Source organism: Vidua chalybeata, chromosome 32 (genome assembly GCF_026979565.1).
Source record: "Vidua chalybeata isolate OUT-0048 chromosome 32, bVidCha1 merged haplotype, whole genome shotgun sequence".
NCBI classification, from domain to species: domain Eukaryota; kingdom Metazoa; phylum Chordata; class Aves; order Passeriformes; family Viduidae; genus Vidua; species Vidua chalybeata.
In genome coordinates, this window is record NC_071561.1 from 1,137,717 (window position 1) to 1,152,785 (window position 15,069).

The 15,069-nt window shown below is 63.2% G+C and overlaps 2 protein-coding genes across 4 annotated transcripts; both read left to right on the top strand.

Annotated features, from left to right (window-relative positions):
• Window positions 1-150: 150 nt before the first annotated feature.
• Window positions 151-4,091, top strand: LOC128801968 (involucrin-like). 2 transcript variants are annotated; one of them, XM_053968146.1, is made up of 11 exons: window positions 151-258; window positions 1,241-1,463; window positions 1,592-1,666; window positions 1,844-1,891; window positions 2,128-2,182; window positions 2,282-2,371; window positions 2,507-2,570; window positions 2,700-2,766; window positions 3,004-3,058; window positions 3,145-3,234; window positions 3,341-4,091. In XM_053968146.1, the coding sequence occupies exons 1-11, from the start codon at window positions 211-213 to the stop codon at window positions 3,393-3,395; spliced, it is 870 nt and encodes a 289-aa protein (XP_053824121.1). In that variant the 5' UTR covers window positions 151-210; the 3' UTR covers window positions 3,396-4,091. The 2 variants fall into 2 exon arrangements, with proteins under 2 accessions (XP_053824121.1, XP_053824122.1); XM_053968147.1 differs by lacking the exon at window positions 151-258 and adding an exon at window positions 797-890.
• Window positions 4,092-4,221: 130 nt separating this feature from the next.
• Window positions 4,222-14,728, top strand: CXXC1 (CXXC finger protein 1). Of its 2 annotated transcripts, none has more exons than XM_053968180.1 (15): window positions 4,222-4,299; window positions 4,393-4,490; window positions 4,860-4,960; window positions 5,414-5,544; window positions 6,144-6,299; window positions 6,964-6,990; window positions 7,421-7,570; window positions 8,354-8,461; window positions 9,227-9,411; window positions 10,984-11,191; window positions 11,805-11,915; window positions 12,428-12,477; window positions 12,786-12,882; window positions 13,266-13,418; window positions 14,461-14,728. In XM_053968180.1, the coding sequence occupies exons 1-15, from the start codon at window positions 4,297-4,299 to the stop codon at window positions 14,599-14,601; spliced, it is 1,719 nt and encodes a 572-aa protein (XP_053824155.1). In that variant the 5' UTR covers window positions 4,222-4,296; the 3' UTR covers window positions 14,602-14,728. The 2 variants fall into 2 exon arrangements, with proteins under 2 accessions (XP_053824155.1, XP_053824156.1); XM_053968181.1 differs by having other exon boundaries at window positions 5,441-5,544.
• Window positions 14,729-15,069: the final 341 nt, after the last annotated feature.

Below are 15,069 nucleotides of genomic sequence, written 5' to 3' on the forward strand. Positions count from 1 at the left end.
GTGACAGAATTGGGGGACATCCTGAGGGGTGAGGGGATGGGGACATCCTGAGGGGTGAGGGGACAAGGGACATCCTGAGGGGTGACAGAACTGGGGGACATCCTGAGGGGTGAGGGGATGGCAGGGACACGGCCTGAGGGGTGAGGGGATGAAGGAAGCGGGGAGAGGAGATGAGAACAGCGACAGAGAAGGGAGAAAAGGGAACCGAAAATGAGAGGAGTGCGGGAGAGAAAATGGGGAGAAAACCTGAAAGAAAAGGTGGGTAAGAGCAGAGAAAAGAGGGAAAATGGGACAGAAAAGAGAGGGATGAGGGGGCAGAAATCACTGGGAAAATGTGTGAGGAAAAAACAGTGGGAAAATGTGACAGGAAGGGCTGGAAGAAGTGACAACAAATGGAGGGCAAAAATAGACGGGAAAGGGAGCAGAAAAGAGGGAAGAAAATATGATGGAAAAAGTGACAGATTGGGGGTGAAAAGGGGACAGAAAGACGTCAGGAAGGGAGAGAAACAGCTGGAAAAGGGCACAAAAATTAAGGCAAAGTGTGGATGGAAAATGGTGGGAAGATGTGAGGGGGAAAGGTATAAAAGTGTGAGAGGAAAAGGGTGGGAAAACATGAGGGAAAAAGGTGGGGAAATGTGAGGCAAAAAAAGTGGGAAAATAGAAGGGTAATGGCATGAAAATGAGGGGGGAAAGGCAGGAAGACATGAGGGGGAAGGGTGGAAAAAAATAGGGAAAAAAGCAGGAAAATGTGAGGGGAAAAGGGCGGGAAAACGTGAGGGGAAAAGGGCGGGAAAACGTGAGGAGAAAAAGGCGGGAAAACGTGAGGGGGAAAGAGCGGGGAAACATGAGAGAATGGGAAGGAGAGGAGCTGAGAAAGCTGCAGAAAGAAGGTGAGGGGAAATGGGGGATGAAAAGGGTCAAAATGTAAGGGCACAAGACAGAAAAGTGTGAAAAGGGGACTGGAAAGAGTCTCTGGGTGACAGAAAATGGAGCAAGAGAGGAAAGGACTGGAGAGGGAAATGAGGGGCAGAAATGGAAGGGACAGAGGCGGCAGGAACTGGAGGAAGGAGGTGACAGGAATGGGAGAAACCCTGGAGAAAAGAGATAAAGAGGGAGGAAATGGTGAAACGTGACAGAAAATGTGGGGCTGAGGGTGGGAAAAGGGGAACTAAGAAGATGACAAAGGCGACAGGAGGGGACAAGCCAGTGCCCACCATCATCATCCCCTGTGTCCCTCCAGGCTGCAGTGATGGATCTGGACCCACGCAGTGAGGGGCTCTATGGCCAAGACCCCCCAAGACCACCGTGTGTCCCAGTGTCCCCCCGCCCCAGGGATAAGGTGGCCTCGGATGTCCCCAAGAGAGGCAGTGTCCCTGTGTCCTGCCCAGCTCCCCCCTCAGGTCCCCCTGGGGGGATCCCACGGCTGGAGGTGCTGCTGAGGCAGGTGCAGAGCCTGCAGAAAGGTGAGCGTGAGGACCCCTGTGTTCCCCCGTGTTCGCATGTCCCACATGTCCTCCTATGCTCCCTCATGTGCCTGCCACGTCCCCCCGTGTCCCACGTGTCCCTCTGTCCGTCCCACCGTGTCCCACAGTCCGTGAGGACACGGCACAGGAGCTGGTGAAGGCACAAGACCGCAGTGAGGAGTTGCGCCAGCACCTGAAGCAGCGTGAGTCACCTGGGGGGAACACTGAGAGGTTTGGGGATCCCTGAGGGATCTGGAGGGAGACACTGAGAGGGCTGGGGACGCACAGAGAAGGGTCTGTGGGGTCGTTGGGTAGTGTGTAGGGATCCTGAGGGGTTTGTGGGGACAGAGGGCTCTGAGCTCATTTCCCCCTCCCCACAGTGGAGCAGCGCAAGGAGGCACTGGAGAGGTCCTGGCAGCAGGTGCAGGGTGAGCCCAGGGGGCCCTGGGGTCTTTGGGCCCCCCCCAAAAAAAACTTCCCCTGATGCCCCCTGAACCTCTGACCCCCTTGACCCCCATGTTTCCCTGACCCCTGTGGCCCCTCCTGACTCCCCCAGAGGGGGTGGGACCCCCCCACACAGAGGGACCCCCTTGGCCCCTGTGACCCCCTGATCCCCCTGACCTCGACCCCTGTGACCCCCTGTGACCCCCCTGCCCCACCCCAGATTCACTGCAGAGAGCTCAGCTGCAAGGGAAGGAGGTGGAGGCCAAAGGTCAAAGGTGAGTGGGAACACTTCAGCCTCACCTGTGTCCATGTGAACCTCTGACTCCACCCCCCCCCCCCCCAAAACACACCTGGTGCCCCCTGACCCCCCACAGGCGCTGCGGGCTCTGCCTGGAGCAGCAGCAGGACCTGGAAGGGACAAAGCAGCAGTGGGAACAGCTGAAACACCTGCGCCGGGGACACAGGTAGGGCTGGGGACACAGCCTGAGGGACACAGCTGGGGCTGGGGGACACAATTGGGCTGGGGGTGGCACCAGGTGACCCACCCAGGTCATGTGACCACCGTGTCACCTCCCCACCCCGTGTCCCCTCACCCCCAGGTGGCAGCACTGCCAGCAGCTCGAGGACATCATGGAAGAGCTCAAGAACCTGCGTGTCACACACGTGAGCCCCGGGCTGGGGTCCCTCACACACCTGGGGGTCCCTCACACACCTGGGTGCCCTGGCACACCCCGGGATCACACGCACACCCCCCACTCACCGTGTCCCCCTCCCACCCCTGTCCCCACACAGGCTCCGGCCCACCTGGAGGCTGAACTGGTGCAGCTGGAGAAGATGGAGGAGAAGTGGCTGAGCTGGGGTGAGCCCCTGACACCTGAGTGACCACCCAGGACCCCCCTCAGGCACCTGAGGGACGCCCTTGGACACCTCAGTGACCTCTGCCAACACCTCAGTGACCTCCTGAGCTCCTGACTGACCCTGAGCCACCTGAGCCCCTCTCCCACAAGCCCCTGAGTGACCCCCCCCTGGACACCTGAGCCCCCCCCAAAGCCAGGTGTGTCCCCTTGGGCTGACCAGTGTCCCCCGCCTTGCGCAGAGCGCCGTGTGATGGACACCGAGGAGCAGCTGGGCCCAGAGGCACCTGTGCTCGGGTGAGTGCCCAGCTCTGGCCCCGCCCCCTCAAAGGTGACCCTGCCCACTCAGGCCTGTCCCCACCCCCTAACCCCCATTCTTGCAGGCGATTGGTGCAGCAGGACCAGGAGGGGGCGGAGCGACAGCTGGAGGTGGAGCTGGGCCGGCAGCAGCTGAGCCTGCGGCGCCGTGACAGGTGTGTGACACCTGGGACAGGTGTGGGACAGGTGTGGCCCTGTCACCTGGGCCCCACGAGGCTCCACCCACCTTTGGCCTCACCCTTTCTCTGGCCCCGCCCCCAGGTTGGCAGAGGAGCTGCAGCAGCTGCAGCGCCCCCTGGAGGCTCGCCCAGAGTGATGCGGACAAGATGGACACGCCCCGTGGGACACCTGTGGCACCTGTGTGACACCTCTGCGCGTTACCTGCGGGCCACCTGTGTCCTGCCATGTTCTCATGTCCTCTGTTCCCCACTGTCCTCCCCGCCATGTCCCCCTCAGGTCCCCAGAGCTCCCCCATGTCCCCCAGTCCCCTCAAGTTCCCCCCATCCTCCCCATATTCCCCAATTGTCCCTCATGTCCCCATTTTCCCCAATGTCCCCCATGTCCCTGCAGGTCCCCATGTGCCCCACAATGTCCCCCATGTCCCCAGTTTCCCCCCAGTGTCCACCATGTCCACTCAGGTCCTCGATGTCCCCAATGTCCCCTCATGTCCCCATTTTCCCCAATGTCCCCAATGTCCCTGCAGGTCCCCATGTGCCCCCCATGTCCCCTCAGGTCCCTGATGTCCCCCATGTCCCCAGTTCCCCCACAATGTCCCCCATGTCCCTGATGTCTCCCTTGTCCCCAGTTTCCCCCCAGTGTCCCCCATGTCCACTCAGGTCCCCAGTGTCCCCTCATGTCCCCATTTTCCCCATGTGCCCCCCATGTCCCCCACGTCCCCTGTTCTCCCCCAATGTCCTCATGTCTCCCCCATGTCCCCTCACGTCCCCAATGTCCCCCCATGTCCCCTCATGTCCCCATGTCCCCCATGTCCCCAATAAACACTCCGCCACCATTGCTGTCTCTCAGGTGTCTCTTTGCGACCGCGGGTGACACTTCCCCCAAACATGGCGGCTCCCCATGGACGCCGCCATTTCTCTCCTGGCCGCCGCCATGACGCGGGTGGGCGCGTCCGTACCCGGAAGCGGAAGTTGGGCACGCCCCCGCTTCCGGCCGCTGCTGGGCCTAGCCCGGAGCGTCCCTCGGAGGCGGCGGCAGCGATGGTGGGGGGGGAACCGGGGGTGTGGGGGACCCTCAGGGGGTCTGCAGTGTCCGGGGAACCCCAGACCCTGACACCCCCGCCGTTACCCCCTCAGGACAGCGAATTCTCGGACGCGGAGGCGGCCCCGGGAGGGGAGGAGAACGCGCCGGTTTATTGCGTGTGCCGCAAGCCGGACATCAACTGCTTCATGATGTGAGGGGGGGTCTGGGGGGTCCCCAACTGCTTCATGATGTGAGGGGGGGTCTGGGGGGTCCCCAACCGCTTCATGATGTGAGGGGGGGTCTGGGGGGTCCCCAGCCGCTTCATGATGTGAGGGGGAATGGGGGGAGCGGGGTCCGCAGGTGCTTCGGGGTGTGAGGGGCGTCTGGGGGGGTCGCAGCAGATCTGAGGGGCCAGCTGGGGGTCCCGGGTGCTTCTCAGGGTGGGGGTTGGGGGCTCCCAGCTTGTCTTGGTCCCTGGGGGGGCTTTGGGGGTCCCTTGAGGCGGGGAGGGGTGCAGAGTCCCCTTGGGGGGCTTTGGGGGTGCCCGGCTGAGGGTCTCGGTGTCTCCCCCGTCCCGCAGCGGCTGCGACAACTGCAACGAGTGGTTCCATGGGGACTGCATCAACATCACCGAGCGCATGGCCAAGGCCATCCGCGAGTGGTACTGCCGGCAGTGCCGCGGTGAGAGGGGCTGGGGGGGCTTTGAGGGGCTCTGGGAGGCCTTGGGGGGGCTTTGGGGGGGCTCTGAGGGGGCCATTGGGGAGTGGCAGTGCTGCAGTGAGAGCGGCTGGGGTTCTGGGAGGCCTTGGGGGGCTTTGGGGGGCTTGGGGGGCTCTGGGGGGCCATTGGGAGGTGTTGGGCTCCAGTGAGAGGGGCGGGGGGGCTGATTTGGGGGGCTCCAGGGACATTTGGGGTCTGGGTGGTTTTTTGAGGGGGGTGTCCCCGGGGGTGGTTTTTAGGGTGCTTGACCCCGTTTTTGGGGTGTCTGACCCCAGACCAAGAGCTCAGCCCGCATGAGCGGCGAGTGCGAGGCAAGGGTGTCCCTGGTGGGGTTTGGGGTGTTGCTGGTGGGATTCGGGATGCCTGACCCCATTTTCGGGGTGCCTGACCCCGTTTTTGGGGTGTCCCCGGTAGCTGACCCCTCTGTGACCCCCCCCCCAGAGAAGGACCCGTCCCTGGAGATCCGGTACCGGCACAAGAAGTGGCGGGAGAAGGAGCACGAGGGGGCCAAGGGGCAGGAGCTGGAGCAGGGCCGGGCTGCCAAGGTGGGCTCTGGGGGGGGTCAGGGGGTGGGGACCCCACAAAGGGGGACACCCCAATTCTGGGGACAGGCTGGGAGGTGCCTGAGTCCCTTGGGATGAGGATTTGGGGGGCACCAGGAGGCTGGGGGGATGCTTTGGGGGAGATTTGGGGCACCCCTGACCCTCTCCGGGTGCCTGGGATCCCTCCCAGCTTGGGTTTTGGGGTGTCCCAGGTGGATTTTTGGGGTGCCTGACCCCATTTTTGCGGTGTCTGACCCCAGATCAAGCGCTCAGCCCGCATGTGCAGTGAGTGTGAGGCGGGGGTGTCCCTGGTGGGATTTGGGCTGTTCGTGGTGGATTTTGGTGTGTCTAACCCCATTTTTAAGCTGCCTGACCCCATTTTTGGGGTGCCTGACCGCATTTTTGGGGTGTCTGACCCCAGATCAAGCGCTCAGCCTGCATGTGCAGCGAGTGTGAGGCGGGGGTGTCCCTGGTGGGATTTGAGATGTTGCTGGTGGTTTTCAGGGTGCCTGACCCCATTTTCAGGGTGCCTGACCCCATTTTTGGGGTGCCTGACCCCATTCTCGGGGTGCCTGACCCCGTTTTTGGGTACCCGACCCCAGATCAAGCGCTCGGCCCGCATGTGCGGGGAGTGCGAGGCGTGCCGGCGCCCCGAGGACTGCGGGCAGTGCGACTTCTGCCGGGACATGAAGAAATTCGGGGGCCCCAACAAGATCCGCCAGAAGTGCCGGCTGCGGCAGTGCCAGCTGCGGGCGCGGGTGAGCGGGCACCCCGTGTGTCCCTGGCGTGTCCCTGGCGTGTCCCCAGCGTGTCCTTGGGGTGTGTTGGGAGTGGGGTGTGTGCCCCGTGTGACGTGGCCTCGGTGCCCGCCAGGGCTGGCGGCGTTGGGGTGGCCTTGGCGTGTCCCCAGCGTGGCTCTTTGTCACTGTGTCCCTGTCGCGTGGCCTCTGTCACCACCTCGTGTCCCTTTGTCACCCTGTCCCGTGTCCCTTTGTCACTGTCTCGCCGTGTCCTCGTGTCTCTTTGTCACCTCGTGCCACATCCCTGATGCGTCACGCTCGTGGCGCGTCCCCACGTCCCCCGTTGCTCACGTGTTCTGTGTCCCCAACAAGCTGCTGCCTGTCCCTGAGGTGTCCCCAAGGTGTCTTGTGTCCCCAAGTGTTCCCATGTCTGTGTGTCACTGTCTCACAGTGTCCCCAACATGTTCCCAACGTCGGTCATGTCCCCGTGTCATCGTCTGTGTCGTCACGTTCCAAGTCTGTGTGTCACTCTTATCAGCGTGTCCCTGACATGTCTTGTGTACCCAAGTGTCCCATGCCCCGTGTGTCCCTGTCCTATGTCCCTGTGTCACCCCGTGTCCCCATGTTCCACGTGCCCGTGTCGCCGCCCTGTCCCTGACGTGTCCCCTCCGTGTCCCCACAGGAGTCCTACAAGTACTTCCCCACCTCGGTGAGTCCCTGGGGCCCTGGGGGGAGGGGAGGGGGGGGGAGGGAAAAGGGGGCCCCCAGACCCCCCCCGTCCCCTTGAGAAGGGCGTGGGGGAGGGGGCCAAGCCTGGCTGGGGGGGGGGAGGGGCACCCCAAAATCCTCACTGCCCTGGGGGTGACGGGGGGCTCACAGGTACAGGGGGTGGGGGTGCCCAGGAAGGTGCTGACCCCCCCAGTTGGTGCAGGGGGTCCCAGGATTGCCATGAGGGGGTCCTGGGGGGTCCCGGGGGTGCCATGGAGGTCCTGGGGGTGCCTGGTGGGTCCCAGGGGGTCCCTGGTGGGTGCTGACCCCTCCCCCAACTGATGGGGGTGTTATGGGGGTGCCATGGGGGGGTCCTAGGGGTGCCATGGGGGGTCCCCGGGGGTCCCTGGCGGTGCTGACCCCCCCCCCAGCTGGCCCGGGGGCGCGAGGGGGACCTGGAGCTGCTGAAGGCGCAGCTGGGGGGGCCGGGGCCCCCCGAGAGCCTCTCGGACGAGGAGCTGCCCCTCGACCCCCGGCTCTACCAGGAGCTCTGCGCCGGCGCCTTCGACGAGCATGGCCTGGTGAGCCCCCCAAAAACTGCCCCCCTGGCACCCCAGAAACTGCCCCCCCCCCGGCACCCCGAAAACTGCCCCCCGGCACCCCAGAACTACCCCGGGACCCAAAAACCGCCCCCCCAGGACCCCAGAACTGCCCCTGGCACCCCAGAACTGCCCCCCTGCCCCAGGACCCCAAATACTGCCCTGGGGACCCCCACTGTTCCCCCCTGGGCACCCCAAATACCCCCCCCAGATACCACAGGAGCAGAAGCGAAGGAGGTTTTTGCACATCAGGGCCTGGTTTAGTGAGGTTAGGGCTGGCTTTGTGTGTCAGGGCCTGGTTTAGGCTGTTTAGGCCTGGTTTTAGGCTGTTCAGGGGTGGTTTTGTGTGTCAAGGCGAGCTTCAAGTGTATCAGGACGTGTCCTCAGTCCTTGTCAGGGCGTGTCCCCAAATATCCCCAGTGTGGGACCGTGGCACGTCCCCACGCTGGGCCCAAATGTCCCCAGCGTGTCCTGGCACATCAGGACATGTCCCCATGGCACTCTGAGGCGTGTCAGGCATATCCCTGCATGTCCCCAGCGTGTCCTGTCACGTCCCCACACCAGGCCATGCCCTGTGGCGTGTCCCCAAATGTCCCCAAGTGTGTCCTGGCACATCCCGACACCAGGCCACGTGCCCGAGGCACCTCAGGCCACATTGTCCCCTCGTGTCCCTTCGTGGGCCACGCTCTGCGGCGCATCGGGGGCGTCACCCCGCGTGTCCCCACGTGTCCCCGACATGTCCCCACGTGTCCCTGGTCCTGCCAGCCCTGGCTCAGTGACGCCGAGGACGCGCCGTTCCTGGACCCCGTCCTGCGCAAACGCGCCGTGAAGGTCAAACACGTCAAACGCCGCGAGAAGAAGTCGGACAAGAAGGTGAGGGCTGCTGGGAGCTACTGGGAGGGCCACTGGGGGCTACTGGGGGTTACTGGGAGGCTCCAATGGTTGCTGGGAAGGCTCTGGGTGGTTGCTGGGTTACGAGCGGTGGTTACTGGGTGGTGACGGGTGGTTACTGGTGCTCACTGGTGTGGAAGGGGGAGTGGCAGAATGAGCACTGGGAGCTGCAGGGAGGTACTGGGGGGGTTCTGGGTGCTGGCTGGTGCTAACTGGGTGTTACTGGTGTGGAAGGAGGAGCGCTACAAGCAGCACTGGCAGCAGGCACAGCACTGGCAGTGCTGGGCTATGAGTCGTTACTGGGATGTTACTGGATGATGACTGGGAGGTTACTGGTGCTAACTGGAGGTTACTGGTGCAGAAGGAGGAGGACTACAAGCAGCACTGACAGTGTTGGGGCTATGAGTGGTGGTTACTGGGAGGTTACTGGTCTATGAGTGGTGGAGACTGGGTGATTTTGGGGTGGTGACTGAGAGGTTACTGGTGCTAACTGGAGGTTACTGGTGCAGAAGGAGGAGCGCTACAAGCAGCACTGAGAGTGTTGGGCTATGAGTGGTGGTTACTGGGTGATTACTGGGTGGTGACTGAGAGGTTCCTGGTCCTAACTGGTGCTAACTGGTGCAGAAGGAGGAGCGCTACAAGCGGCACCGGCAGCAGGCGCAGCACTGGGAGGGCTCTGATGGTTACTGGGCTATGGGTGGTGGTTACTGGGAGGTTCCTGGTGCTAACTGGTGCTAACTGGTGCAGAAGGAGGAGCGCTACAAGCGGCACCGGCAGCGGGCGCGGCACCGCGAGCGCCGCGGGCACCCCGAGCGCGCCGACGCCCGCGACCCCGCGGGGCTGGGCCAGTGCCTGGGCCCCGGCTGCACCCGCCCCGCGCGCCCGCCCTCCAAGTACTGCAGCGAGGCCTGCGGCATCAAACTGGCTGCCAAGTGAGTACCCACCAGTACGGACCAGTATAAACCAGTGTGGGACGGGACAGGCCGGTATAGACTGGTATGAACTGGTACGGAATGGTACCGACTGGTATAGACCAGTACAGAATGGTACAGATGATGTGGATTGGTATAAACCAGTACAGAACAGCACAGGCTGGTATAGACCAGTATAAACCAGTACAGAATGGTACAGACCAGTATAAACCAGTACAGAACAGCACAGGCTGGTATAGACCAGTATAAACCAGTACAGAATGGTACAGACCAGTATAAACCAGTACAGAACAGCACAGGCTGGTATAGACCAGTATAAACCAGTACAGAATGGTACAGACCAGTATAAACCAGTACAGAATGGTACAGACCAGTATAAACCAGTACAGAATGGTACAGACCAGTATAAACCAGTACAGAACAGCACAGGCTGGTATAGACCAGTATAAACCACTTATATAAAGAGATCCTGACCTAGTGGATCCCAGGGATCCTGCACTCCGCATTAACCCTTTCCTCACATTGATCCCAGCCGGATCTACAAGATCCTGCCTCAGTGGATCCAGCAGTGGATCCCGGAGCCCCCATTAACCCTTTCCTTACCCCGATCCTAGCTGGATTTGTGAGATCCTGTCATAGCAGATCCTGGGGATCCCGGAGCCCTCATTAACCCTTTCCTCACCCCAGTCCCAGCCGGATCGACAAGATCCTGCCGCAGCGGATCCAGCAGTGGATCCCAGGGATCCTGCAGTCCCCATTAACCCTCTCCTCACCCTGATCCCAGCCGGATCTACGAGATCCTGCCGCAGCGGATCCAGCAGTGGATCCAGCAGTGGATCCAGCAGTGGATCCCAGGGATCCCGGAGCCCCCATTAACCCTTTCCTCACCCCGATCCCAGCCGGATCGACAAGATCCTGCCGCAGCGGATCCAGCAGTGGATCCAGCAGTGGATCCCAGGGATCCTGCAGTCCCCATTAACCCTTTCCTCACCCCGATCCCAGCCGGATCTACGAGATCCTGCCGCAGCGGATCCAGCAGTGGATCCAGCAGTGGATCCCAGGCATCCCGGAGCACCCATTAACCCTTTCCTCACCCCGATCCCAGCCGGATCTATGAGATCCTGCCGCAGCGGATCCAGCAGTGGATCCCAGGGATCCCGGAGCCCCCATTAACCCTTTCCTCACCCCGATCCCAGCCGGATCTACGAGATCCTGCCGCAGCGGATCCAGCAGTGGATCCCAGGGATCCCCGAGCACCCATTAACCCTTTCCTCACCCCGATCCCAGCCGGATCTACGAGATCCTGCCGCAGCGGATCCAGCAGTGGATCCAGCAGTGGATCCCAGGGATCCCGGAGCACCCATTAACCCTTTCCTCACCCCGATCCCAGCCGGATCTACGAGATCCTGCCGCAGCGGATCCAGCAGTGGATCCCAGGGATCCCCGAGCACCCATTAACCCTTTCCTCACCCCGATCCCAGCCGGATCTACGAGATCCTGCCGCAGCGGATCCAGCAGTGGATCCCAGGGATCCCCGAGCACCCATTAACCCTTTCCTCACCCCGATCCCAGCCGGATCTACGAGATCCTGCCGCAGCGGATCCAGCAGTGGCAGCAGAGCCCGTGTGTGGCGGAGGAGCACGGCAAGCGGCTGCTGGAGCGCATCCGGCGCGAGCAGCACCAGGCGCGGCTGCGGCTGCAGGAGATGGAGCGGCGCTTCCACGAGCTCGAGGGGCTCATCGCCCGCGCCAAGGGGCACCCGCCCCGCGAGGACGAGGAGGTGGGCACCCCCCGGGGCTGCCGGAGGGCTGGGGACCCCAAAAACGCTTTCATTCTACCCGTTTTGGGTCCCTCTTGTGATCGCACTTGGTCCTTCATGGACACATGGGTGCCCCCACGTCTTTTGATTTTCCCTGTTCTGGGTCCCTCTTGAGATCCCCCTTGGTCATTCATGGATGCCCCCAAATGTTTTAATTCTCCCCGTTCTGGGTTCCTCTTGAGACCCCTCTGCTCCCCTGGTACCAACACCCAGCTCCTGGAGGGCTGGGCACCCCAAAAAACCTTTAATTCTCCTCATTATGGCTCCCCTTTGAGGCCCCTCTGCTCCCCTGGGGACACCTGGGCACCCACACTCAGCTCCTGGAGGGCTGGACACCCCAAAAACCCTTTAATTCTGGGTCCCTCTTGGGATGCCCCCAAACCCTTTAGTTTTCCCCATTCTGGGTCCCCCCTGAGCCCCTGGGCATCCCCCAAATTTCTGAGTCCCTCCTGAACCCTGTCCTGGGTCCCCCAGGATACCTTGTCCCCCCAAACCCCTCCCTGGAGCCCCCTAACCTTGGGTCCCCCAACGCCTGGGTCCCCCCTTGGACCCCCTGACCCCGCTGTCCCCCCAGAGCACGGAGGGGGACAGCGAGGACACGGACCTGCAGATCTTCTGCGTGTCCTGCGGCCACCCCATCAACCCCAAGGTGGCCCTGCGGCACATGGAGCGCTGCTACGCCAAGGTGATCCCGGGATTTGGGGGGGTCTGGGGGCACCTCTGGGTTCCTGGGGCCTGTGGGATCTGTGGGATCATCTATGGAGTCACCCATGGCATTCCAGGCTGCTGTGGGATCATCCACGGGACTCTCGGGATCTTCTGGGGGACCCTTTTAGGGGAACTTTGGGAGCCCCCTGAGCTGGGCAGCACCCCCAGATCCTGCAGTGGCCACGGGGATCCCTTTCCTCAGCTTGGGGGGGCTGGGGGTGGTTCCTAGGGGGCTGGGGGGACCCTGTGAAGGAACTTTAGGGGTTTCTATAGGGGCTGGGGGGCTGTAGGGACTTACTGGGAGCTCTGTAGGGACTGGGGGTTCTGTGGGGTCTGTGGGGAGGGGCTCTATAGGGGCTGGGGGGCCATGAGGACCCTGTGGGAGGGCTTGGGGGGGCTCTATAGGGGCTGGGGGTCCATAGGGCCCAGGGTGGGTTCAGGGGTCCCATCCCTGCCCCCTTTTTGACCCCCACCCCCACCCCATTGCAGTACGAGAGCCAAACGTCCTTCGGGTCCATGTACCCCACCCGCATCGAGGGGTGAGTGGGGAGGGGGCTCTGGGGAGGTGGGGCACCCTGGGGGGCTTTCTGGGGTGGGGGGGAGGGACCCCAGACCCCCAAATCCTCCTGGCAAGCAGGGGGGAGCACCCTGGGGTGACCCCAGCCCTCTAAATCCTCCTGGGAAGGTGGGGGCAGCACACAGAGGAGGCTTTTTTGGGGTGGGGGTGTCATCCCTCCCGGGGGAGCACCCAGGAGGGAGTTTGAGGGGGAGGGTTGTGGCTGTCTGGGGGGGGGTCCTTCAGCACCCTGTCCTCCCCCCGCCCAGGACACCTCTTGTGTCCCCCCAGGGCCACTCGGCTGTTCTGTGACGTTTACAACCCCCAGAGCAAAACCTACTGCAAGAGGCTGCAGGTGCTGTGCCCCGAGCACTCCCGCGACCCCAAGGTGGGCACAGAATGAGATTTTGGGGTGGAATTTAGGGGATCTGTGCCTCGAGCACTCCCAGGACCCCAAGGTGGGCACAGGGGGGGGATTTGGGGCTGGGGACAGTGCTGAGGACAGTCCTGGGACCCCAAAGTGGGCACAGAATGAGATTTTGGGGTGGAATTTAGGGGATCTGTGCCCTGAGCACTCCCAGGACCCCAAAGTGGGCACAGGGAGGGCCAGGACAAGGGTTGCACCCAGGACAATCCCAGGACACCAAAGTGGACGTGAGGGGACAGGACAGGGGCAGTGCCCAGGACACTGCCAGGACCCCAGGGTGGCCGTGGAGGTGGCAGAGGGGCTCTGGGTGCCCCCAGCCCGGCGCTGACCCCGTGCCCACCCAGGTGCCCGCGGACGAGGTGTGCGGGTGCCCGCTGGTGCGCGACGTCTTCGAGCTGACCGGGGACTTCTGCCGCGTCCCCAAGCGCAAGTGCCACCGTCACTACTGCTGGGAGAAGCTGCGCCGCGCCGAGGTGGACCTGGAGCGCGTCCGCGTGGTGGGTGCCACCGCCCAGTGTCCCCAAAGTGTCCCCAAAGTGTCCCCATGCTGTCCCTGTCCTTATGCTGTCCCCATGCTGTCCATATCCCTGTCCCCACACTGTCCCTGTCCCCACACTGTCCCCACACTGCCCCTTGTCCCCACACTGTCCCCACACTGTCCCTGTCCCCACACTGTCCCTGTCCCCTCGCTGTCCCTGTCCCCACGCTGTCCCTGTCTCCACACTGTCCCTGTCCCCACACTGTCCCCACACTGTCCCTGTCTCCACACTGTCCCCACGCTGTCCCTGTCTCCACACTGTCCCCACGCTGTCCCTTGTCCCCACGCTGTCCCTGTCCCCACGCTGTCCCTGTCCCCACACTGTCCCCTCGCTGTCCCTGTCCCCTCGCTGTCCCTGTCCCCACACTGTCCCTGTCCCCTCGCTGTCCCTGTCCCCACGCTGTCCCTTGTCCCCACACTGTCCCTGTCCCCTCGCTGTCCCTGTCCCCACGCTGTCCCTTGTCCCCACGCTGTCCCTGTCCTCACATTGTCCCTGTCTCCACACTGTCCCCACGCTGTCCCTGTCCCCACACTGTCCCTGTCCCCACACTGTCCCCACACTGTCCCTTCTCCCCACACTGTCCCTGTCCCCTCGCTGTCCCTGTCCCCCGCAGTGGTACAAGCTGGACGAGCTGTTCGAGCAGGACAGTGTCCCTGTCCCCACACTGTCCCCACACTGTCCCTGTCCCCTCGCTGTCCCTGTCCCCACACTGTCCCTGTCCCCTCGCTGTCCCTGTCCCCTCGCTGTCCCTGTCCCCACACTGTCCCTGTCCCCTCGCTGTCCCTGTCCCCACACTGTCCCTGTCCCCTCGCTGTCCCTGTCCCCTCGCTGTCCCTGTCCCCACACTGTCCCTGTCCCCTCGCTGTCCCTGTCCCCACACTGTCCCTGTCCCCTCGCTGTCCCTGTCCCCACACTGTCCCTGTCCCCTCGCTGTCCCTGTCCCCTCGCTGTCCCTGTCCCCACACTGTCCCTGTCCCCACGCTGTCCCTGTCCCCCGCAGTGGTACAAGCTGGACGAGCTGTTCGAGCAGGAGCGCAATGTGCGGGCGGCCATGACGAACCGGGCGGGGCTGCTGGCGCTGATGCTGCACCAGACCATCCAGCACGACCCGCTGACCACGGACCTGCGCTCGGACCGCTGACCACGGGCCTGGCTCGGACCGCTGACCGCCCCCAGAGCCCCAAAACCCCCCCAGACCCCTCCCCACATCCCCCCACCCTGATTCCTGGGTGCCCCCCATCCCCAAATAAACCGGGTGTGCAAAATGAGTCTGGGGGTGTCCCTGCGCTGTTGGTGGAATTTGTGGGTTTGTCCATGGGATTTAGGGGGGGCTCCTGTGGGGTCTCTGGGATCCTGGGGATCCCTTTTGGGGGAATTTTGGGTGGCCCTGGGTTCTGGTACCACCCCAGACCCTGCAGAGGCCATGGGGATCCCTTTGCTGGCTGAGGTGCAGCTGGGGAGGGGTCCTGAGGAGGTTGGGGGGTCCTTAGGGGGTGGGAGAGGTGGAAATGGGAGCAGCATCGTGGGAGGGCTGGGAGGGGTCTCTGGCGATTTTTGGGGGTCCTGGGGAGAAATGGGAGCAGCAATCTTGGGAGGGCTGGGAGGGGTC